Source organism: Entamoeba histolytica, genomic scaffold, assembly GCF_000208925.1.
Source record: "Entamoeba histolytica HM-1:IMSS scf_1104750517157 genomic scaffold, whole genome shotgun sequence".
In the NCBI taxonomy this organism is placed as follows: Eukaryota; Evosea; order Mastigamoebida; family Endamoebidae; genus Entamoeba; species Entamoeba histolytica.
Genome location: NW_001914949.1, coordinates 19,068 through 43,453, shown reverse-complemented (window position 1 = coordinate 43,453; position 24,386 = coordinate 19,068). Strand labels below are relative to the sequence as shown.

Below are 24,386 nucleotides of genomic sequence, written 5' to 3'. Positions count from 1 at the left end.
ATATATTATAGATGTTGCTATATGTCAAGATATGAATATAGAATTAAATTACATTCATAAAATAAATAAGTACAAAGAATTACAAGAGAAATTAAGAAATAATAGAGAAATAATATATGTTGAAATAATACCTGTTATATTATCAATAAATGGATTAATTCATAAAGAGTCACCAAGAAGAATAAAATCACTGAAATTACAATTAGACTTTGCCAAAATCCTACGAACAATTATTATAAAAAATATGAAAGACTTAATGTTTTACACATTCAATTCTGGCAGCACATTTAGAATTAGAATCAAGTGCGAGTATGTTAGAAATAAACTCTATTACACCAATAGAGCATATTGAAGAAACTGAAATAATCATTTCTCAATATGAAGAAAATCTAATTATGGATATATCTATTAATTGACCTTTTTTTTTCAGAGAAGAACTGGATAATTTGAGTATAACAAGTTCATATGAAAACAAAGATATTAGTAACCCTTTCTATATTTTTAGTAGTTGTTTATTTATATTTATTGTTATATCATCCAAATGAAATTCCATTCAAATATGAAACAAAACATATCCAACCGCCACAACCAAAGTACAAGAACAAGTTTTTTGATTTATCCAAATTCAATTACAAAGAGAGTTGTGGAAATGTTTTTCAATATCAACCAAGTAATGCACAAGATTTAATTTTATATTGTGGTTCTGTTGAATTGGGTGCATGGAAGGAAATAAAGAAATACTCTGATATAATACAGCCAATGATAAATGAAGTTATGCCAAATGTTACAAAAGTGTTTCTCCTCATTGGAAAACCTCCAACAATAACATTTTTAGAAGAAATGAAAAGATATGGAGTGAAAGTTATTCAAAGGGCAAATAGTTCTCAAGAAGTATCAAAGAATGTTGCAGTAGTTCAAAGAATTTTTGTTTCATTAGAGTACTTAAAAGAAAATAAAAACAAGTATAACCGAGTAATATTTTCTGATTTTAGAGATGTTTTCTATTTCAGTGATGCGTTTGCAACGTTCACAAAAGATGATTTAATTCTTTTAATGGAATGTTATGGAATAAATTCAAGAAAATGTACAACATTTACTGAACCAACTAATTTTAGATGGGTTCAACAAGGGTTTGGAAGAGAAACTGCAAGTTTATTTGCAAAACGTAAAGAAATCATAATAAATGGAGGTCTTTTCTTTGGTGGAATTGATAAAGTTATTGAACTATTAACAATTGAAGTAAAAAATATTAAAGGAAAAAGGCTTAATTGGGGTCTTGACCAAGCAGCACTTAATTATGTATATTATACTGGACAACTAAACCACTTGAGTGTTACTAAAGAATTTTGTTCTCAACGTATTTGTTTTACAGAGGCTGTTACTAGTGTATATAACCATTCAGCGAAAACACTCGTTTCAATTCTAAATGGATGTTCTCCAGTTATTAGACATAAAATTCATCTTGGTAATATACCATTTCCTTAAAACTACATTACTTTGTTCATTTTTTTTGGTAAAATTTTGTTAAAAAATAAAAAATTCTTTTTATATGTTTTATTACTTTTTGTTTCAAATGAGTTTCAATTAAATGATATTGATATTGTAGTATAACATTAACTTTCTTTAATTTAAAAAAAAGGTTTGGTAATTTAACTTCATTTTTTTCTTTTTGTCTTTTCTACGTATATTTTGTCTCTTTTTTCATTCTTACATAACGAATTTAATAATTATTTTTCAATAATATTAATGTTTAACTAACAATGAATGTAATTTACTATGTATTTTAATTATTTTTATAACTTTTTTAGATGGATTGTATAGAGTATAAGAAAAACAAACAATGATTGTAACAAAAGAAGAAACAAACAACACACCTTTCAAATGTAAATGATAAAAATACAACAATTATAGTCACAGTAAGAATTAATATATAATCATCATAATAATTAGCTAAAAATGATAAGAGTTATTTCACTCATTAATTCAAACAACTTTATATTGATAAAAACTACTTTAACAATAATTTAATTGACATAAATACATATTATCAAATTAAAATAAAAGTCATAATAAAATACAAAAAACGATATAAACAATATTAAAAAAACAAATAAATGAATAAAAAGAAATAATAGAAGTAATAAAAGATATTTCTTTTGAAAAATTCTAAGAATGAAGAAAGTACTAAATAAGATGATTAGTACTAATGCATTAATAAATGTATTACAATTAATTGAAAACACATATAAATAATGTGTTTGATTGGATTGTAAATAAAGTTGAAATTAAAATAAAATAGAAAAACACATAAAAAGAAATAATCACCATAACATTAATAATAAATTAGGATATTATAAGTAATAAAATTACAAGTAGGTTTCAATAAAACGATATGAATAATTATGATTAAAACATAACATAAGTAATATTTTACATATTCAACTTCATTAATATAATTCTGGGATTATGGTAAAACAATGATAAACATGAACTTAACTTTATAATTGAAAAAGAGGATTGTTAATCACTGAAATATTCAATTCTCAATATCCATAAAATCTAGTTAAGAATATATTCATTAAAAAAAAAAATATAAAAAATATAAAAAAGATAAAATATAAACTATTAAATGGTAAATAACAATACTATTAGTTTTAAAGAAAAAATAAACACAAACTCATAACATATAAAAAATAATAAATTAACTTATAAATTATTATTATATATAAAGAAATAAACTTCAAAAAATAATGTCACTGAATGAAAACCATACTTGATAGTCACTTCTTCGATGAAACTGAAAAATTTTTTGAAGCGATAGAACCTTATCTTATTTCTCTTGAAAACAAAAGGAAACCACAACCCGCAGTAATAGAAGAAGATACCTATAAAAGAATTGATAACAAAAGAAAAGAATTCAATGAAATAATAAAAGAAATAAAACAAACAACAGAATTTATCTCATTTTGTGATTATCTTAGTGATAAATTAAAGTGGTATGTTGAAAATCAATTGAAGAGAGCTAAAGAAGTAAAAGAAGATATTATGGATGATATTGAAACCTCATCTACTAAAGACAAAACAGTTAACTCTAAAGAGCTTTTAAACTTATGTCCCAATACTGATCTGAATAATATAATTCCATGGAAAACTAAATCAAATACTCAAACAAAAACAAAGAAAACAAAAAAAGCAAAGAAAACAAAGAAAACAAAAAAAAATAATAAAGTTATTGATGATAGTGAAATTAAATTATTACAAAGTGATTGCCTTAAAAAATGGACTGGAAAAAAACAATGTGAAGAAATTTATAATTCAGAAAAATTAAAATTTGATGGTAAAGAAATGAACGAAAAAATAAAAGGTAAAAAAAATTTGGCATTTGTTGTAATGAATGAAAGTGATATGTTTGGTTGTTATTTAGAGGATAAAGTTGATTTTGATCATTGGATTTATGATGAACATCATTTTGCTTTTAGTTTTGCACATAAAGGAGAATTAAGTAGTGTTTGTGTTTATCCTAAACAGAAGGTAGGAATGAAGTTAAATAGCAATAATTCTAAAATACTATTTTCATTTGGAAATGAAGAAACTGGAAGTGTTACAGTTAGTACATTAAAAGAATATGGAGAAACCAAAACTATTAAAGAGTGTTATGAATTTAAAAATACAAATGATATTTTTGACTCTAAATTTAAAGTAGAACAAATTATTATCTATGAATTATTAGACTAAATGATTAATAATAATTCAATTAAAAAAGAATTTATTCATTTTTCTTTTTAAATAAGTTAAATGGCAAAGAAAGAATCATCATAAGAATATGAATAACACTAAATAGACAAATATTTATTATAAAAATACTACAAATAAAAATTAATGGAATTGGAATTGTAGATGTTACTACATCTATAAACTTACAAGAAATACTTTCACATTCCCATGAAATATCTTTAGCATCTAATGATATAACACCATTAAATCTCTCATTATGAACTAATTCTCTTTCAGTGATAGAATGAAGTAATTCTTCAATAATATCAGGTCTATCACTTGTTAAACCATCACATTTCTTTCCAATACAAATAGCAGCATCTCTTTTATTATTAATAGTAAAATACATAATTTCTAAATCAATTTTTGGTAATATTTGTAACATCTTTTTATCCAAAAAATCAATACCTCCAAGAGAAATAAATGGCACATGAAAAAATCTATTTTCATTTGGAATAAAATGATACCAAAGATTAGTTATTCCTAATGATGTAGCAATAACATAACCAACCGCATCTATTTCACTTGCCTCATAACATAATTGATGATTAGTTTTTTCTTTAAAATAACTAGTCATTGTATGATTTGCACAACAAAAACACATAAACTTCTCATATCCAGAAAGAGTATTAAGATAATCTACTAATTTGTCAATAACTGTAAGATCTCTATCTTTAATTTCAACGGACATAATAACATTTTTATCTTTAAATTCTTCATACCCCTCTCTTAAAGTATTACAATGAATTCCTTTTCCTCTATACGGATATCTTTTACCATCAGTAAACCAATAACCAAAGTCAAGTTGTTTTAATTCAGCTAATGTATAATCTTTAATAAATCCAGTTCCATTAGTTATTCTTTCTAATGTATCATCATGAATAAATATAAATTCTCCGTCTTTAGTAATATGAATATCTGTTTCTATCATATCTGCATCATAGTTTTCATAACTATACCTCATTGCCTCAATAGTATTTTCTGGTTTAATTCCTCTTCCTCCTCTATGTGCAACAATGGCTGGTTTGTGTTTTAATTTCATATTCTTTGCATTACTTGATAATAAACTTCTTGGTTCAAAGATAGAATTTGCATAATATATTCCTCCAACAATTATAATAGTTAAGACAAAAGCATTTCTAATTACTTTCATTATACTGTTTCAAAATAACTTATTTTAGGGTTTAAAAAGTCCGATTTTAAATAATTCCTGGTTTTTATTGCGGGTTTTTTCTTTTGTTATTCTTTTTGGAAGAATTATTATTGCATAAGAATATTAATAAAAATATTCTTTATATTCTTCTTATCAAATAATAATAAACAAGTCTGTTAGTTAATAACCTTAATTAAAAAATTTGTCTTTTTGATATTCTTATTTAAAGTTCCTTCTTTCATTGGTAGTGCAATTAAATTTGTTCATTCATGTTTTATTAGTTATTAAAAGGAAAAACGGTTAGTCTAATATCGGTTCATAAAAAATTACTGAAAAATTTTGAACTAAATGACTAAAATAAATTAAGTCCAAAAAAAATCTACTGTGATAAAACTTAATCGTAATTAAGTCATTTGTAAATAATAAATATGAAAATTTCTACATAAAGAAGAAGAAATTATCACGTTATTAAAACTAAAAAATTAATTTTTGAGTTCATTAATACTGTTATTTTTGAAATTTATTCTTGGATGAACTTAATAAGTTTATTCTAATTCAATGGGATTATTTGGGCATAAGAAAAAGGATAAAGATGATTCTAAACGCAAAGGAGCAAATGCACCACCCCCTCCTCCCCCTGCTGGTGCACCACCACCACCTTCAGGAGGAATGCCACCACCCCCTCCTCCCCCTGCTGGTGCACCACCACCACCTGTTGGAATGCCACCACCACCATCAAATCATAGCATGCCAAAACCTTCATCTGCTGGTAGAGGTGATTTATTGTCTCAAATTCAAAAAGGAAAGAAATTAAATAAATGTGAAACTATAGATAAATCAAAACCAATGATAGAACAACCCAAAGGTGGAATGGGAGGAGGAATGCCTATGGGAGGAGGTAATCCTATGATGGCAGCTATTGCTGCAAGAGGTAATCGAGGAGGACCTGCACAACATTCAATGGGAGGAATGCCATCAAGAGGTGCACCAGCACCACGAGGAATGCCATCAAGAGGTGCACCAGCGCCAAGGGGAATGCCGTCAAGAGGAAGAGGAGGAATGATGCCGCCAACACAAGCACCAGAACCTGAAGAACAAGAAACACCAGTTATGCATACAGCACCACGAGGAATGCCACCAAGAGGAAGTCCAGCACCAAGAGGTATGCCAAGGGGTGGTCCAAGAGGAGCACCAAGAGGAAGAGGAGGAATGATGCCACCAACACAAGCACCAGAACCTGAAGAACAAGAAACACCAGTCATGCATACAGCACCACGAGGAATGCCAAGGGGTATGCCATCAAGAGGAAGTCCAACACCACGAGGTATGCCAAGGGGTGGTCCAAGAGGAGCACCAATGGGAGGAATGATGCCACCTCCTCCTCCAAGTAATTGTCCACCACCTCCTCCATCAAACAACTTACCACCACCTGGTCCTGCTAATGTACCACCACCATCATCTGCTGGTAGAGGTGATTTATTGTCTCAAATTCAACGAGGAACTAAATTGAAGAAAACTACAACAGTAGATAAATCAGCACCAGCTATTGGCAAGTCAAGCAATTCATCATCAAGTGGAATGGGAGGAGGAATGCCTATGGGAGGAGGTAATCCATTAATGGCAGCTATTGCTGCACGAGCAAACAGAGGAGGATCTACACCACATCCAACACGAGGAGCACCAGCACCACGAGGAATGCCATCAAGAGGAAGAGGAGGAATGATGCCACCAACACAAGCACCAGAACCTGAAGAACAAGAAACACCAGTTATGCATACAGCACCACAAGGAATGCCACCAAGAGGAAGTCCAGCACCAAGAGGTATGCCAAGGGGTGGTCCAAGAGGAGCACCAAGAGGAGCACCAAGAGGAGCACCAAGAGGAGCACCAAGAGGAGCACCAAGAGGAGCACCAAGAGGAGCACCAAGAGGAAGAGGAGGAATGATGCCACCAACACAAGCACCAGAACCTGAAGAACAAGAAACACCAGTCATGCATACAGCACCACGAGGAATGCCAAGGGGTATGCCATCAAGAGGAAGTCCAGCACCACGAGGTATGCCAAGGGGTGGTCCAAGAGGAGCACCAATGGGAGGAATGATGCCACCTCCTCCTCCAAGTAATTGTCCACCACCTCCTCCATCAAACAATCTACCACCACCTGGTCCTGCTAATGTACCACCACCATCATCTGCTGGTAGAGGTGATTTATTGTCTCAAATTCAACGAGGAACTAAATTGAAGAAAACTACAACAGTAGATAAATCAGCACCAGCTATTGGCAAGTCAAGCAATTCATCATCAAGTGGAATGGGAGGAGGAATGCCTATGGGAGGAGGTAATCCATTAATGGCAGCTATTGCTGCACGAGCAAACAGAGGAGGATCTACACCACATCCAACACGAGGAGCACCAGCACCACGAGGAATGCCATCAAGAGGTGCACCAGCTGGAGGTATACCATCAAGAGGTGCACCAGCTCCTAGAGGAATGCCATCAAGAGGAAGAGGAGGAATGATGCCACCAACACAAGCACCAGAACCTGAAGAACAAGAAACACCAGTTATGCATACAGCACCACGAGGAATGCCAAGGGGTATGCCATCAAGAGGAAGTCCAACACCACGAGGTATGCCATCAAGAGGAGCACCAATGGGAGGAATGATGCCACCTCCTCCTCCATCAAACAACTTACCACCACCTGGTCCTGCTAATGTACCACCACCATCATCTGCTGGTAGAGGTGATTTATTGTCTCAAATTCAACGAGGAACTAAATTGAAGAAAACTACAACAGTAGATAAATCAGCACCAGCTATTGGCAAGTCAAGCAATTCATCACCAAGTGGAATGGGAGGAGGAATGCCTATGGGAGGAGGTAATCCATTAATGGCAGCTATTGCTGCACGAGCAAACAGAGGAGGATCTACACCACATCCAACACGAGGAGCACCAGCACCACGAGGAATGCCGTCAAGAGGAAGAGGAGGAATGATGCCACCAACACAAGCACCAGAACCTGAAGAACAAGAAACACCAGTTATGCATACAGCACCACAAGGAATGCCACCAAGAGGAAGTCCAGCACCAAGAGGTATGCCAAGGGGTGGTCCAAGAGGAGCACCAAGAGGAATGCCAAGAGGAAGAGGAACTGCAATGTGAATTTGATGATGAATATTAAGAAGAGATTCATTTCCAAGTCTATTTGGTTCAAGTATATTTTAAATAAGTACAGACTATGAAAAAAAAAACAATATTACTACAATTTTATGAAATAGAACATATTTTTTTCAAAAATACATAAACAGCGAAAGAAAGATGAACAAAAATTAGTTAATTAAGTGTTAATAGTTTTTCATCTATTCTTCCGAGTTTAGTGGAGATTAATCACTTCTTTCAATTTGTTGTTTTAATCATTAATCTCTCTGTTTAACTTCTCATTTGGTTTTCTATAATAATATATGAAAAATATACTTCTTTGATTTCTTCTTATTAACGTCTTCTCATCCTTCTGCTCTTTATTCTTTAATCTTTTTACCTTTTTCTTTGTTTTCTGATTGAATTTTAACCTTTTTCATTTCGTTTATTCTATGAATGATTGAATCATCAGACTATTTCATTCCCACTTTTTATCAATTTTAGTCTTAACCTCTCATTCCCAATTCCTTTCCTTAGCTAATGTGTATTTCTTATTTTCTTTATGATTAAACACTGACTCTTATATCACATTTTCTATTATTCTACCTTAATACCCTGCTACTCTATTTGCTTTATTACCTAATCTATTTCTAATTCAATGGCATGGTAATAATCAGATAATATCACTGAGAGTTAATCTTGAATTCTATTAGTGTTTGTAATATTTCAAACTTGCCATTTTCAATCTATAATAACTAATCTAAAAAACAAAAACAAGAAAGAAAATATAATACAGCATAACTAAGTTAATAAAAAATAGATAGTTAAGTGGTAATAAAATTGTCATTTATTCATTAATAGATACTATTCACATCATATATCATTAAATTAAATGATTTGTTTTATGTATTATTTAGTGTTTCTTCTTATTTTATGAAGAATTCCTTGTATTTCTTTTATTGTCTTTTCTGCTGTCTCTTTATTTCTTCTTTTTTATCTTCTTCTTTTTTATTTCAATTTGAAATATCTTTTTTACTTCATTTTTCCTTATTTAATGATATTTGATTATTTCATTATTATTATATTATTCTGTTTAATGACTTTGATATTAACATCTTCATTTATACCATTTTCTTTTGTTATTATTCTTGCGTATTCCAATTTCATTCATTACACTTTTAATTAATATATTTCCTCTTCAAAGAAAACATCATAATCAAATAATAAGTATAAGAATCAAAGCATGAATTTGTATTAGGGTTTATGTGCTGGTTCTGACTTGTCAATTTCGAATCTAGGAAATAAAAAATAGAATATTAGAAATAAAAAATATTAATATCAAAGAATTATATTAGAAGATACAATTTTTATTTTAACAAAATTAACCAAAACACAGAAGAGACAAAGATACATTTTTGCTTTGAGTTTAAGAAGAAAGAGAAAAGACTTAAAAATATCAAATGATCAAGATTGAATTAAAGATAATTGAAGCTAAAAACTTAAAGGGTTCTGATTTTTGTGGATTATCAAGTGATCCTTATTGTAAGGTCATCAGTAGACAATGCACTCAACAAACTCATGTATGTAAAATGACAAGAAACCCATCATGGAATAAATCATTCAATATGGATGTTACTATTGGAGAAGATCTTAGATTTGAAGTATATGATTATGATAATTTCGGTAAAAACGATAACCTTGGAAGCACCCATTATCGTGTATTAGGTGGTAGTCCGGGTCAAGTGGTTGATACTTGGTTAGGTCTTTCAAAAAAGGGTGAGATCCATATCCAAATTATATATGGCTTAACAGTTGGTGCTCCAGTACATAGATGCCCACCACCAATGGGAGCTTATCCACCACCACCTATGGGAGGATGTCCACCACCAATGGGAGCTTATCCACCACCACCTATGGGAGGATGTCCACCACCTATGCCAGGACCAGGAGGATATCCAATGGGAGGATGTCCACCACCTATGCCAGGACCAGGGGGATATCCAATGGGAGGATGTCCACCACCTATGCCAGGACCAGGAGGATATCCAATGGGAGGATGTCCACCACCTTACTACAACCCATTCTAATTTATTGAATTAAATATCATTTTTCCTTTTCTCATTTTGTTTTTTATAAAAAGGATGAGTTATAAATTTGTTATTCTTCTTTAATAAAATTGTTTCATAAATTTTTTGAATATTTAAATGTAATTTTGAAGAAATTTCTTATTTCTTGTTTTTATTTAAATGGAACAATAAATATATTAAATAAATAATTCACTTTTCTTTTAGATCAACAACAGAGATATAATAGAAGATATTCTCATTGAATAAACTCATATTCATTAGATGGTATTATTTATTTAAAAAAATAAAATTCTTTTAGTATTAAAAAACAAGGTTCTGCATATAATTCTACTATGCAAAGTTATGAAATAAACAATTTAATAGATGTTTATGTTTTTATAAAGAAAAGACTAATTATAATAAAAGCAATTAGCTAAATATTAATACAATTAGCTTCGATTGTTTCTGGCTTAGGGGAGACTAATCCCAATGAGTCTTCTTATAGCAGCTCTACAGAGTATGTTTGTATGTAATTGAATCAGTATTCCAATGACATCCTTCATGTTTTTAGTTATGTGGCTTTTAACTTATTTAACGTTGTTAGTCTCATTTTTTATTCCTTTATTTAATTTAATACTTTCTTTATTTACTTTTCAATTTATTGAAATTACTACTGGAATTATTTTGACATCTCTTAATTTCTCTATTTTATTCTTTGTTTCATTATGTCTATGTCTTTTCTTCATTTATTCTAAAGTAATATCGTTATTTGGGTATATTTCATTTTTTGGGTCTTTTTTCCTTATTCTAATTTTCTTGTTAGAATCAAACATGATTTTATTTGTATTGATTCTGACCCTTTCTTCCTTATTAAATTTAATTCTTTCTTTTATCATTGTCATCATATATTTTAGGTACTTTATTCTTTATAGTGATTTAACTTTTATTCATTCTTCATCATATTCTTTTAATTTCATGTTGCATTATATTCTGTACCATTTCCTTCCCTTGACTAAATCTTCTAGTCTATTGATTTTCTTTAGGATTTCTTTTATTTCATCATTTTTATCTCTTATTATTTTATTTTGGAGATAGAGGTGCATATAAATTGAAATATTCATATCATCTTGCAGTTCATGCATTCTGCTTCCTGACATTATCCATTTATTATTAATTTCATTTATTAATTCATAAGTTTCTTTTCTTTGAAAGTAGTAATTAATGTTTGTACATTTTTCTATTTTCATTTCTTTAATTTTATTGATGAGAGTTTTAAAGTATTCTTCATCAATTTCTGTAGAGTTATTCTTTATTATGATGTTTTTTATTATTGAATTACACTCTACTCTTCTATTATATCATTTACTTTTACTTTAATGTATTATTTAGTGCTTTCTTTTATTTTATGTGACATTTTAATATATTTAATATATTCATTTTCATTATTGACATTGATGTTTATTGCTTTTATTATACTTTCAATTTGTTCCCATCTTAATTTCTTATATAATTTCTTATTTAACCAATTAATTTCAAAACAATACAACACTTCATTTAAAATTCTATTTCTTCCTTCTGTTGTATTTCTTGTCTGATTATCATCTCTTGTTTGCTATTTATTATTCTTGCAATTTTACATCTTTCATTCATTTCTTTAATTGGTTTTGTTTTTAATTTCTTCTTCAATTATTTTAATGTCTTTTTCTTCATTGTCTTTTGTTTTTAATTTCTTCTTTAATTTTTTCATTTATCTTTTTCTTTTTTATTGAATATACTTCTTGAAGAATATAATACAATCTTGTTCTTTTATCTTCTTACTTCTTAAGTATTTCTTCATACTCCCCTTTATTCCATTCACTTGTTATTCTTTTTGTTCTTTCTTGTTTATCATTTATTGTTAATCATTTATTGTTATTTGTATAATCTTTATTATTATTGTATTTATCTTGTTTTGTTTATTTGTTTTTCTTTGTGTCTTTCGTCTTTTAATCCTTTTTTCCTTGTTATTTCATTTACCTTTATTACTATTGTTGTTATGCTATTGGCATTCATTCTTTTATTGTATGACATTGAATTTTTATATCTTGTTTGTTTTTCTTTACAATACACAAAGGTTTTACTCAATATCCATGAAACAACATTTATTAAGTTTTTTATGGGAAAAGAGCAAATATTTTCTTCATCAACAAAAGAAAAAATTTTTTTAGATAATTAGTTTATTAAAAAGAATAATTAAATATTTCCATTTTATTACTCTGTTTGATAATTAACTATGAGGATAATGTAGTTTTTAATTATATCAGAAAGCGTAAGGATAGGAAAAAACAAAAGATAAAACAAGATTAACAACAACTTATAAAATAATAATAGTTATTTGTTTATTCTTCTTTCTTAGACCGTTGAGTTGATTTAAATAACATTAAAACGTTTTGAATAAACCATTGGAAAAGTACATGTAAATAATAAACAACAAATCCAAATATCCATCCTAAATAATGAACAAATAACATTGCATTTAAACGATAACGTTCTCCTTTCCAAGGTGCTAGAAATGAGTATTAAATAAGTGATAATAAAGAAAAAACAAACAAGAATGTGGGTAATATAACATAAATGACAAATTTAATCCAGTTGCATATGAAAAAGGAACCATAACATAAAAAGCTAATAGAAGGAATAAAAATACACCAAAGAAATAATAACCAAAGAATTGTCTAATTGTTGGACGAGTATTAGTTACATTAAAAACAATTGGCATTAAAAATTGAAAAGTATGTTGAATAAAATACATTGGTTTTTCAAAGAATAATATATTCTTTTTTGTATCAGGAAAAATTAATGCTACAGCAGGAAGACATGAGCAATAATATAGAAATGGGGTATGTTGTGGATAGAAGAACAAAACTATTGACTGGACAAGAAGTACACAATGACACGGCATAAATATTGAAACAATAACACCTCTTAAATATTTGTAAATAAGTTGCATTATAAAGAAAAATATACAAAGACAACCAAGAATATTATAATACCATTTCTTTTCATTTTTATGTACTGTAGATGTTTTAGGAAATATTAAATAACATAGAACTAAATCAACTAAACAAAATGGAATTGCAAAGAGTAATTGATGAACATTTTCTCTTGGGGATACTGTCCAAAATCTTTCATCATCATTTTTGATTGCAATATTAATTAATCCTTGTTCTAATATATCAATAATAGGACTCATCCATGTTTCAATGAATGTATTAAATTGATCCATAAACAAATCAAACATTATTCATTTGTAGATATTAAAAAAAAAAAATGAAAATAAAAAAGGGTTTTATAAATATATCGAAATCAAATTATTTCAAAATAACTTATTTTTAAATATACAGTTCCTTTAAAATTTTTCTTCAATTTAAGACATTAAAATTTAAACAAAAAATATCACTTTAAAACTTCATTTATTTTATGCGAAACACTTAATGAATGCATAAATAATTCCTCCAATACCACAACAAATGAGCCATAATAAGAGACAAATTATAAAGTCCATGTCAAAAGCTCTAGTTTTCCACCAAATAGCCAATGGTGGAATGAAAATACATAAAATAAGAATAATCAATGTATCTGAATCTGAATCTCCCATAATGTTTTATTAATTAATTGCCACAAATTCAGAGTTCCTTTTTTAATAAAATTCCACGTAATGACACATAATGAGTAGTTTATTTTTAAATATTCTAAAATATTCAACTGTTTAACATTCCTTTTTTCATTTATAAAAAAAAAATAACATTAATAAACCCTAATAATAGGGTTTATATAAACCAAAAATTTTCTTTGTTTTATTAAAATACACATTCAGTTCCAATATCCTTATGTGTTTTTGGTTCATAGGTGTGTAATAATAAATGAAGAATTATTTAATCTCTTATTTCATCTAATCTTAAATGTAAGTGAAATATCTATAATTCTTCAACAATTATCTTTTCCTTAAAATTCTTTTATTTATTATTTTGTTCTTGTTAATTAATGTTTTTGTTTTTTAGATTAGTTATTATAGATTGAAAATGGCAAGTTTGAAATATTACAAACACTAATAGAATTCAAGATTAACTCTCAGTGATATTATCTGATTATTACCATGCCATTGAATTAGAAATAGATTAGGTAATAAAGCAAATAGAGTAGCAGGGTATTAAGGTAGAATAATAGAAAATGTGATATAAGAGTCAGTGTTTAATCATAAAGAAAATAAGAAATACACATTAGCTAAGGAAAGGAATTGGGAATGAGAGGTTAAGACTAAAATTGATAAAAAGTGGGAATGAAATAGTCTGATGATTCAATCATTCATAGAATAAACGAAATGAAAAAGGTTAAAATTCAATCAGAAAACAAAGAAAAAGGTAAAAAGATTAAAGAATAAAGAGCAGAAGGATGAGAAGACGTTAATAAGAAGAAATCAAAGAAGTATATTTTTCATATATTATTATAGAAAACCAAATGAGAAGTTAAACAGAGAGATTAATGATTAAAACAACAAATTGAAAGAAGTGATTAATCTCCACTAAACTCGGAAGAATAGATGAAAAACTATTAACACTTAATTAACTAATTTTTGTTCATCTTTCTTTCGCTGTTTATTAAGGAAACATATAAGAAAGAGAAAATGTTATTAATTCAAATGACATTTTGAAGACATTAAACAATGAATAAAAAATATTTTTACATTAATAAGAAACTAAGTTATTGACTTTTACTGAAGAAAAAAAGAAAATAATAAAGTTAGTTAAAAATTAAAAGATATTTTTCAACATCAACAATATCAAATTAACTTAAAAACTAATCAATTAACCTCAACAAGTATGTTAATTTAAGCACTTGATGAAGAAGCAGTAGCAACACATGAATTTTCTCCAGTTGAAGCCATAATCAATGCAACGATAAATCCATACAAAGCAAGAGCTTCTGAGAAAATTAGACAAATAAGCATACCAACAAAAAGTTTTGGTTGTTGTGCAGCTCCTCTTACACCACAATCACCAGAAATACCAATTGCCATACCTGAAGCCAAACCACACAAACCACAAGTTAATCCAGCTCCAAGATCCAAAAAGGCACGATTAAGAGAATATTCAGATTTAGTTACATTAATAAAAAGCAGAATACAAACAATAAGTCCATACAAACCGATAATACCAGCAAAAACAACTGGAGCAACTGATCTCACAATAAATTCGGGCTTCATAACACCTACTGAGCTAATACCAACTGAACTTTTAGCAGTTCCATATGCACCACCAAATACAGTGAAAACAATAGAAGCAGTAATTCCCATTGATCCGAAAAATGGAGAATAAACTGGACATAACTCAGTGACTGAACGAAGAAGGATAGACATCAACATGATTGTTTTGTTTTTTGATGATTTTTAAGATGACTTAAAAGTTCTTATGTGACTAAAAAATAAAAAACTTCAAATAATGAAATAATTACATATTTATAATGTAATTTAAAGGGATTTTTGTATAAAAATGATTAAGTCAAAAGAATTAGTTCTATACAGAAAAAACAATGTAAAGTCATGATAAACAAAAATAAAACATGGAATTACCCTAATTGTTTTTCTTATTCTTTTTTGTTGTATTTATGTTATTATGTTATTTATTATATTTGTTATTTATAACGAATTAAAACAAATAAGAATAACAAAATTATTTTAAGAAAGATTCAATTTTAAGAAGAACTTTAATTATTGAAAGAATAAATAAACTCTAAATTACTTTTTCTTATGAAAGATTGAGAAAGAAAGAAAGAAAAAAAAAAGGATAATCAAAGTACCACGTAGATTGTTCTTACAGAGAATAGTGCTTTCTTATTTCTTCGTTAATGATTAAACTAGGAAAAAAAATTTATAATTTATAAATGACTTTAAAAGAAACTATAAATGAAAAACAAAAAGAACAGAGCGATAATAGAAAATTCTAATAAGAAAAGAAGCGGATAAATTGTTCTATCGAAGAGAAAAAGAATTTGAAGAATTACAAAGGAAAAAATTCTGAGGTGATGGAACCTTTTTTAGTTCGAGTCTTTTAAAGAGATTTTAGTAAAAACAAAGAAAATCAGATCATGTTGGCACTCTTCGCCATCCTCTTTGTTGCGTATGGACAGTACACATGTTCTTCTGCTACAAAATTTAATTTGCCACAGTACCATACATCAATTGTATTTGGTACAAATACACCTAAATCTAAAATTGCACCTGAATCAGGATCATTAAAAGAGGTTCAAGGACAATATTTTGTTACATCAGTTGGAGAAGATATGGAATCTCTTCTTGTTAATATTAATACATGTTTTGCTACAACTAATTTACCAACAGAAATTTACATATTTGATTCATGTAGTGATGAAGGAGTTGCTCAAAATAAACTTGCAGAATCAGGTATTGATAATTCATGTAGTGCTTCTAGTGAATATCCAATTGTTAATTTCCATGCAGTACAAGGAAAAACTTATTATGTATTAGTTAAGTTAGTTGAAGAAAATGTTGATGGTACAGTTTCTATTGCAATTGATCAATCATATGAAGATAATTCACATATTGAATGTGATGTTGCCCGTTCAGTACCAGAAGAAAATGGAGCAAGTATTTTCCCATATTCAGACCAAGCACAAATTGTAAGAAGTCAAGTACCAGAAACTAAAGTAGAATGTACAACCTCAGCACCAACATTATGGTATAAATTTAAGGGAGATGGAAAATATATAGTTATTAATACATGTAATTATTATACTAATTTTGATACAAGACTTGTTGTAGTTGATACTCTTATTAATGGTAAATGTAATGGTGCCAAATGTGTTAAATTTGCTGATGATGGATGTGGAAAAACATCATATTCATCTATTCTTGTTCTTAAAACAGAAGCAGAAAAGATTTATTATGTTGGTGTTTCAGCTGCTGCAAATCAAGAAGGTCAATTTGAAATTAGAATGGATCATTTAGCTGACTCTATTCCATCTGTTTGTTCACGTGCACTTCCAATTCAAGAATTACCATTTTCAAGATCATTTGATATTCCAGATGTATGGCCAACAGGAAAGCCATCATGTATTTCCTATCATACTGATGTAAGACCAGTTTATTTATCATTTGTAGGATATGGAAAACCTGTTGTAATTTCTACATGTAAATCAGTTGATTCTAATTTGAAGCCAATTGGAGTGGCAGTAGAGTTAATAAATAATTGTGAAGAAGAAAAATGTGCAGTCAACACTACTAATTCTAAAGAATTTGGTTTATGTGGTGAAAATAATTATCTTATTGTTAATATGGAAGTAGGAAAAACTTATTATATTAAGGCATATTGTCCAGATGGTCCATGTGATATGACTCTTAATATGTATGAAAAAACTGCATCACATGATAGATGTGATATTGCACTTGAGCTTAATAACCCAGGAGTATTTAGTGAAGCAGCAGTAATTTCAAATCTTGAAGAATCAATTCATGGATGTAATTCAGTTGCTAAAACAGATCCAGGATTATGGTATAAATTTGTTCATACTAAATCTATTACTGATGAAAAATATACTATTTTTGCTATGAATGCACAAAGAAGTAAAATTGGATATATTGAATTTTCTAATGGATGTATGCTTATTGAATGTGAATCTCTTCAACAAGGAGAAGCTCATTTAAGTTTCAGTTCTGACGAAGAATATCAACTTATTTTTGTTTATCCTGATGCTACTGATCATCAACAAGCTTTAATTGTTCAATTCGTTAGTGAAGAATCTACCCCATTCTATAAATGTCAAGATGCACTTGATGTTCAACTTCCATATACTGCTCTTCATACATTCTCTAATACAAAAACAAGACAACTTTGTTCAGGAGAAATGGCACCAGCTAATTATTATAGATTCAGTCTTAATAAAGATATTGGTGTTGATGTTTCTACTTGTTTCCCAAAAACATTAGTTAATACAGCTGTTGAAATTACTAAAGGATGTTATGGAGAACCAACTGCTAAATGTATTGGTTCAAATACTGAAGGAAGAGGTTGTGCTGTTGGAGCAGCTAAATTGTCTGTTGATTTGAATGCAAATACTCAATATACACTTTCTGTATATTCTGAAGCTGTTGCTGCTCTTAATGTTAAACAATATAGAGTTGTTATTTTCTCACTTGAAATTCCAAAAGAGTCAGTATGTGATTCAGCTATTGTCGTACCATATCAAAAGTATTATGCTGATTATTTGATTCTTAACAGATTATCTTACAAAACTGATTTTGGAAGTGTTGGAATTACAAGAGGTAGTTATTTCAAAGTTCAAATTCCAGATGTAGCTTATACTGTTACAGTTAGAACATGCTCTTCAAAGACTACTATGAATTCATTTGTTGCACTTTATGGTAAGTGTATTGTCCAAGGATCATCAGATCAACCAATTTCTGTTCCAAATGAAGATATTGGAATTGCATCATCATCTATTACTAATTGTGATGTCCATGGTACTTATCTCACATTTGACACTGTTCCAAATAAAGAGTATTATGTTTTTGTTGGTCCAGAAAATTTCGCTGAAGAAGGTTTTGTCGATGTTCAATTCTTTATGGATGCTAAAGAAGATCCACAACCAGATGACTCTTCTTCAGTACCACCAACACCATCTTCTTCAACTGATGATAAAGATGATGATAGTCATCATTCTACTCCAGTTGGATGGATTGTATTTGGTGTTCTTGTCTATGTTTTGTTTGCTGGTATTCTTGCTGGATGTGTTATTGCTATCATTTTGAAACGTAGAAGTTCTGGATATGCTACTTTAGCTTAAAACTAATTTTAATACTTTCCAAATAATATTTTTTTTTATTTTTTGTGATGAACTATGGTTAAATGAAATAAATTTAAAAAGAGTTGTTTTCTTATAAACGTAATTAAAAATTATTTGGTATTTTCTCTTTTGTATTTTTTCTTGATTTAAACTTCTTTTTAGGTTAATAAAAATAAATGATTTTTTCATAATTTGTTCTTTTATTTGTTATTGGTATATTATTTATCTATTTAAATTTATTATTCAACATCTTTCTTCTTTTTGTTTTATCATTTTCAATTTCTCTAATTTAATATATTTCAATCATCTTTTTCTTTTATTGTTAGTCGTCATAAGATATTTGAAGTTAATTTAGTACTACTTTTCATTTATTTATCTTTGTTTTTATTTAAAAGTAAGTTAATAAAAAATAGATAGTTAAGTGGTAATAAAATTGTCATTTATTCATTAATAGATACTATTCACATCATATATCATTAAATTAAATGATTTGTTTTATGTATTATTTAGTGTTTCTTCTTATTTTATGAAGAATTCCTTGTATTTCTTTTATTGTCTTTTCTGCTGTCTCTTTATTTCTTCTTTTTTATCTTCTTCTTTTTTATTTCAATTTGAAATATCTTTTTTACTTCATTTTTCCTTATTTAATGATATTTGATTATTTCATTATTATTATATTATTCTGTTTAATGACTTTGATATTAACATCTTCATTTATACCATTTTCTTTTGTTATTATTCTTGCGTATTCCAATTTCATTCATTACACTTTTAATTAATATATTTCCTCTTCAAAGAAAACATCATAATCAAATAATAAGTATAAGAATCAAAGCATGAATTTGTATTAGGGTTTATGTGCTGGTTCTGACTTACATTCTTCATATCATCTTTGATAAATCTGAAAAATAAAATATAAAATTTAATTTATTAATGTCAGATATTCAAGAAGTTGGTGAATCAAATTGGATGATTAGTACTATTGAAAAAGGGACGTTGTTTCTAGGTAGTGTTTATGCAGCAGAAGATGAAGAAGTTATTCAAGAATATCAAATTAAATCTGTACTTTCTATACTTGGGTATGAGGTATATTTACCTAGTGTTATTAAAGAAAAAAAGTGGATTGTTTTAGAAGATTCTTCAAGTGAAAATATAAGCTCTTATTTTACTGAATGTTTTAAATTTATTGATAATGCACTAAAACCTGTATTGGTTCATTGTGAAATGGGGGTTTCTCGTTCTGCTACCATTGTTATTGGTTATTTAATGTATAAAGGAAAGACTTTAAAAGAGGCATATGAATATGTTCAACAAAGAAGAAAAAATATAAGCCCCAATAATGGTTTTATGTATCAATTATATAAATACTCTGAAGAACTTTATCCTCATAATGAAGAAACAATGCTTTTTATATATAATAAGTATGGTAGAAAAGATACTGTTGACAAATTTAATGAAAGAGATAAAAATAAAGTAGAAAGTTTTGTAAATCAATTTAGTGAATGTGAATTTAAGTGGGGAAGTTATTTTAAAACAAAATATAATTATTAAAAATAAATAAATGATTTTTGAAAAGTTATTTTTATTTTTAAATTATAATTAATAATAAGAATAATAAAGAGAACTAATAAAGACATGATGAATAACTTTACATATTACAGTGATAATGTATGGGAAATGTATTATCTGTTGTTTGGAATGATGGAACAGGAACAACTTGACAGTATGTTAAATAATATTGATATAACTTCAAAAGTACTACTTAGATTTTTAAAAGAAAGAGGTTGTAGAAGTGTTAACAGTAATGAATTACTGAGAGAACTTACCAGTGTTGTACAAAGAATGTTTATTTTTGAAAATGAATGGGAGTATTGGATCAATGTATTATATGAATGTTGTACTATCATCAATTTAAATGGTTCAACGTATGATGGTCAATATTTTTACAGTTATTTTATAAAACTTATTAAATTTCAAGAAGAAAGAATGAATGAAGGAATGGAAATATTTTTAAGAAACAATAGAATTGAAGAAAAAGTATGGAAGGTTATTGAAAAATATTTTAAGATAATATACTTTATTAATTATGATAGTGGTAATTATAATATTCATATTACAGATAATGATAGTTATTATAAAATTTGCAAAATGATTCAAAGTTTTTGGGAAGGGGAAAAATGTTTATATCTACAAATTTTTAGTAAGAAGACAATTTCAAGAACATTAAGCCAAAATGAAGAATATGGAAATATTAGTATTTTATATAATATTATTAAAACAAATAAAGTATGTGATGAATATCCTTACAATAAAATATTACTTAATTGCTTTGAACAATATATTGGTACTGTTGGCTATTCATTGTTTATAGAAATCAATGAAATCAGTTATTTTGGTATTTACTTAGCTTATTTACAAATGAAAAAAATTGTGATGGATAAAAATGAATTACTTAAAGTAATTAAAGGAGAATTAAAGTCTAAAGTATTAGACTATAATATAAATGGAATTGTAGTATTAAGACAAATAATATTTGATAAAAAGAGTTGTCATGCATTACGTATTAAACCAGGAATGGAAGACATTTATAAAGGATATGTTAAATTAGTAGAAAAATATCAAAACAAAGGTATTAAAGAAGATATTGATATTGTTAATATTATGAAGAAGTCTAGAGTAAAACGTCAACACTCTCATCGTAAAACTAAAGTTATTAAAACAGTTCCAAGTGAAGAAACAATTATGATTTATAAATGTCTTGATAGTATATTAAATAAAAGGTATGAAAAAGAAGTATTACAACAAATTATTACATTCTTTTGTTCAAAAAGATCTGAGGATATCTATGAGATGATAAAAACAACTATAAATGAACATGGATGGAGTGGAGAACAATATGAGATTATGAAAGAATTTATTGAAAATTATAAAACAATATTTCCCTATGAAGTATATGAAAGTCTAATAAAAGTATTACATGACACCAAAAAATCTAAAATATTATTAATTAAAATAAATAGTTGTAATGAATATAAAATTGAAATTTTAATGTCAATGATGTCAAATCAATGGTTTTGGACAGAAATTGAAAAATTTAGTTATTATCAAACTAATTTTACTAGCCAATTAGCACAAACAATTCAAAAGGTATGTCTTATGACTGATAATATTTCAATTATTGAAAAAGGGATTTGTATAACTACTGCATTTTATAAAGAAAATGAAAGTATTTTAGAATATATTAAAAAACACAAAAAGATACAAGGAACAAATATTGTCAAAACTGTTGAAGAAATTGAAGAAGATTATAGAAAAAAAGAAATTAAAGAAATTGGGATAGGATTTCCAAGAAAATATCCATTGATGTGTATTGATAGAAAAGAAAAGTATTTTATTATTAAATGTCAAGGAACAATTTTATGTGACCAAAATTTAATGACTAAGATATTATCAAAGCCAATTAGTAAAAAAGTTATGGGTTATTTATTATTATTTCCAAGACTTAAAATAAATTATCATTGTTTTTATAATAAGTTATATAACAATAAATATAATAATACATTCCTTTTATTAAACTGTCTTGCTTGTGGTGATACTAACTATCCAAGAAATTGTGGATTTATGGATGAAATTAATAGTATTAAAATATTTGTAATTGAAGAGATAGATAGTAAAAAGAAAATACTAACAATCAGTTCAACACAACAAAAAGATATTTTAAAATCAGATACTGACTATAAAAATCCTTGTACTAGAAAAATAAAAGAAGATATTTATGATAGTACAACATATGACTATAGTAGTAGTAATGGTTTAAATTATGATTCTATAAATGAAGAGATTAAATCTATTATTCCTAATATTATTGAAAGAGATGACTCGATTGAAAGACTTCTTATGCTCATTAAGAATAAATTAATAAGCCAAGAAAATAAAGATTGTCTTATGAATGAAATGGATAATATTATTCATTATTGTTTTGATTTAAAAAAAATTAGTGAAACATACGAACAAAAAAGTAAAAGAAAACAATTAGAATTACTAATAATTGAAATGATTAAGGAAAGTAATGACTATAAAAATCTTATTGGAACAAAAATTAAAGACATATTAAAACCAATGAATATTAATTATGATAATAAAGTGTTAATAGAGGTTTTAAGTAGTGGTGAAGAATATGTTGGAATTAAAAATTTAACAAACACATGTTATGTTAATAGTAGTCTTCAAGCATTATTTCATTGTAAATTATTCAGAGATGATGTAATTAAAGAAAAGTTAGATATTGGAAGTATTTCAACTATTTTTAAAGAAATGGCAAGAAAAACACAAGTAAATATATCGGACTCAATTCAAATGTTAACAGACAAACAAATTAATGTTGAACAACAAGACGATGCAACATTAATGTTAAATAGTATTATTAATAGAATTAAAACAGGAAATGAACAGTTAATAAACAATCATTTTAAAATTGAAAAAGAGTTTAAAAAAGTTTGTCCATTTTGTCATATAGAACAAGTTGTTAAAGAAAATTGCTATTATTTACATGTTCAACCAAATAATAGTATTATAGAATCCATAAATAGTAGTTTAACTGAGTCTATTGAAGGATATTATTGTGAAAAGTGTCATCAGACAGAGAGAATAGAAAGAAAGAGTAAAATTATTGAAACAAGTAATTATTTAATAGTAGAAATAAATAGAACAGAATATGATGTAGTTGGAAGAAGAAATAATCATGACATTAAATTTGACGAAGAAATTGAAGTTATACATGGTGAAAAAATGAGACTTATTTGTATAATAAATCATTATGGTAGTTTGGATGCAGGACATTATAATTGTTGGTGTAGAGTTAGTAAAAACAGGTGGTATAATTTTAATGATTTAAGTGTTGAAGAAATTAATGTTACTGAAAAATTATCATCAAATAAAGGAGTGATTGCAATTTATTGTAAAGAAAGTAAAGAAGTATATGACTCAGACTTTGATGAAACTATTAATGTAAATAGAATTATCAAACAGTATATTTTAAATAATGAAGAAGTTATTTCAATTATTGAAAGTTATAAAACAGAAAGTTGGGCTAATGAAATAAATAAGTTTAGAATTGATATGACAAAAGAAAACAAAACAAATGAAATATATTAAGGATTAAATTAATTTAAACGTTTGATATAATTAAACAAATATATAAATTAGAGTAATAAAGTTAAGGATGAACTAATTTAATTTTATTAAAACTAATGTTTTATTTTAATAATAGTTATTCAAAAAATAATACTTTCAAGAATTCTTAATTCTTTCATATAATCAAATCAATTTTAAGAAGAAATTGAAACTTATTAAATGAAGAAAAACTATGATTAATTAGGAAAAATCAATGAGTCATTTGTTAAAAGTATATTTAAAGG

General features: G+C 27.4%; 10 protein-coding genes across 10 annotated transcripts, besides 8 other annotated features; 7 read left to right on the top strand and 3 right to left on the bottom strand.

Moving 5' to 3' along the window:
• Nucleotides 1-427: part of a repeat region that runs on past the window's edge.
• Nucleotides 428-465: 38 nt separating this feature from the next.
• On the top strand, nucleotides 466-1,485 carry EHI_059900 (uncharacterized protein; the record flags this gene model as incomplete). Its single annotated transcript, XM_647801.1, has 1 exon — nucleotides 466-1,485. One exon carries the CDS (start codon nucleotides 466-468, stop codon nucleotides 1,483-1,485), a length of 1,020 nt encoding a protein of 339 aa, XP_652893.1.
• A 1,275-nt stretch (nucleotides 1,486-2,760) lies between these two features.
• Nucleotides 2,761-3,735, top strand: EHI_059890 (uncharacterized protein; the record flags this gene model as incomplete). Its single annotated transcript, XM_647802.1, has 1 exon — nucleotides 2,761-3,735. One exon carries the CDS (start codon nucleotides 2,761-2,763, stop codon nucleotides 3,733-3,735), a length of 975 nt encoding a protein of 324 aa, XP_652894.1.
• Nucleotides 3,736-3,766: 31 nt separating this feature from the next.
• Nucleotides 3,767-4,927, bottom strand: EHI_059880 (glycerophosphoryl diester phosphodiesterase, putative; the record flags this gene model as incomplete). The annotated part of the gene is made up of 1 exon (XM_647803.1): nucleotides 3,767-4,927. The coding sequence occupies one exon, from the start codon at nucleotides 4,925-4,927 to the stop codon at nucleotides 3,767-3,769; it is 1,161 nt and encodes a 386-aa protein (XP_652895.1).
• Nucleotides 4,928-5,485: 558 nt separating this feature from the next.
• On the top strand, nucleotides 5,486-8,131 carry EHI_059870 (uncharacterized protein; the record flags this gene model as incomplete). Its single annotated transcript, XM_647804.2, has 1 exon — nucleotides 5,486-8,131. One exon carries the CDS (start codon nucleotides 5,486-5,488, stop codon nucleotides 8,087-8,089), a length of 2,604 nt encoding a protein of 867 aa, XP_652896.2. The 3' UTR covers nucleotides 8,090-8,131.
• A 118-nt stretch (nucleotides 8,132-8,249) lies between these two features.
• Nucleotides 8,250-8,524: a repeat region.
• Nucleotides 8,525-9,248: 724 nt separating this feature from the next.
• Nucleotides 9,249-9,350: a repeat region.
• Nucleotides 9,351-9,522: 172 nt separating this feature from the next.
• EHI_059860 (C2 domain containing protein) lies at nucleotides 9,523-10,185 on the top strand. The gene has a single exon (XM_647805.2). The coding sequence runs from the start codon at nucleotides 9,526-9,528 to the stop codon at nucleotides 10,150-10,152; it is 627 nt and encodes a 208-aa protein (XP_652897.1). The 5' UTR covers nucleotides 9,523-9,525; the 3' UTR covers nucleotides 10,153-10,185.
• Nucleotides 10,186-10,552: 367 nt separating this feature from the next.
• Nucleotides 10,553-10,875: a repeat region.
• A 3-nt stretch (nucleotides 10,876-10,878) lies between these two features.
• Nucleotides 10,879-11,742: a repeat region.
• Nucleotides 11,697-12,296: a repeat region.
• A 213-nt stretch (nucleotides 12,297-12,509) lies between these two features.
• On the bottom strand, nucleotides 12,510-13,396 carry EHI_059850 (uncharacterized protein; the record flags this gene model as incomplete). Its single annotated transcript, XM_001913723.1, has 2 exons — nucleotides 12,510-12,676; nucleotides 12,721-13,396. The coding sequence occupies 2 exons, from the start codon at nucleotides 13,394-13,396 to the stop codon at nucleotides 12,510-12,512; spliced, it is 843 nt and encodes a 280-aa protein (XP_001913758.1).
• A 1,076-nt stretch (nucleotides 13,397-14,472) lies between these two features.
• Nucleotides 14,473-14,747: a repeat region.
• A 208-nt stretch (nucleotides 14,748-14,955) lies between these two features.
• Nucleotides 14,956-15,540, bottom strand: EHI_059840 (V-type ATPase, C subunit, putative). Its single transcript, XM_647806.2, has one exon. It carries the CDS (start codon nucleotides 15,530-15,532, stop codon nucleotides 14,999-15,001), a length of 534 nt encoding a protein of 177 aa, XP_652898.2. The 5' UTR covers nucleotides 15,533-15,540; the 3' UTR covers nucleotides 14,956-14,998.
• A 714-nt stretch (nucleotides 15,541-16,254) lies between these two features.
• Nucleotides 16,255-18,969, top strand: EHI_059830 (uncharacterized protein; the record flags this gene model as incomplete). Its single annotated transcript, XM_647807.1, has 1 exon — nucleotides 16,255-18,969. One exon carries the CDS (start codon nucleotides 16,255-16,257, stop codon nucleotides 18,967-18,969), a length of 2,715 nt encoding a protein of 904 aa, XP_652899.1.
• Nucleotides 18,970-19,745: 776 nt separating this feature from the next.
• Nucleotides 19,746-19,852: a repeat region.
• Nucleotides 19,853-19,902: 50 nt separating this feature from the next.
• Nucleotides 19,903-20,520, top strand: EHI_059820 (dual specificity protein phosphatase, putative; the record flags this gene model as incomplete). Its single annotated transcript, XM_647808.1, has 1 exon — nucleotides 19,903-20,520. One exon carries the CDS (start codon nucleotides 19,903-19,905, stop codon nucleotides 20,518-20,520), a length of 618 nt encoding a protein of 205 aa, XP_652900.1.
• Nucleotides 20,521-20,604: 84 nt separating this feature from the next.
• On the top strand, nucleotides 20,605-24,123 carry EHI_059810 (ubiquitin carboxyl-terminal hydrolase domain containing protein; the record flags this gene model as incomplete). Its single annotated transcript, XM_001913722.1, has 1 exon — nucleotides 20,605-24,123. One exon carries the CDS (start codon nucleotides 20,605-20,607, stop codon nucleotides 24,121-24,123), a length of 3,519 nt encoding a protein of 1,172 aa, XP_001913757.1.
• Nucleotides 24,124-24,386: the final 263 nt, after the last annotated feature.

Bases quoted from the DNA above. Each gene is read 5' to 3' on its own strand.
- EHI_059860 (XM_647805.2), top strand. From the start codon at position 9,526: ATGATCAAGATTGAATTAAAGATAATTGAAGCTAAAAACTTAAAGGGT.
- EHI_059840 (XM_647806.2), bottom strand. From the start codon at position 15,532: ATGTTGATGTCTATCCTTCTTCGTTCAGTCACTGAGTTATGTCCAGTT.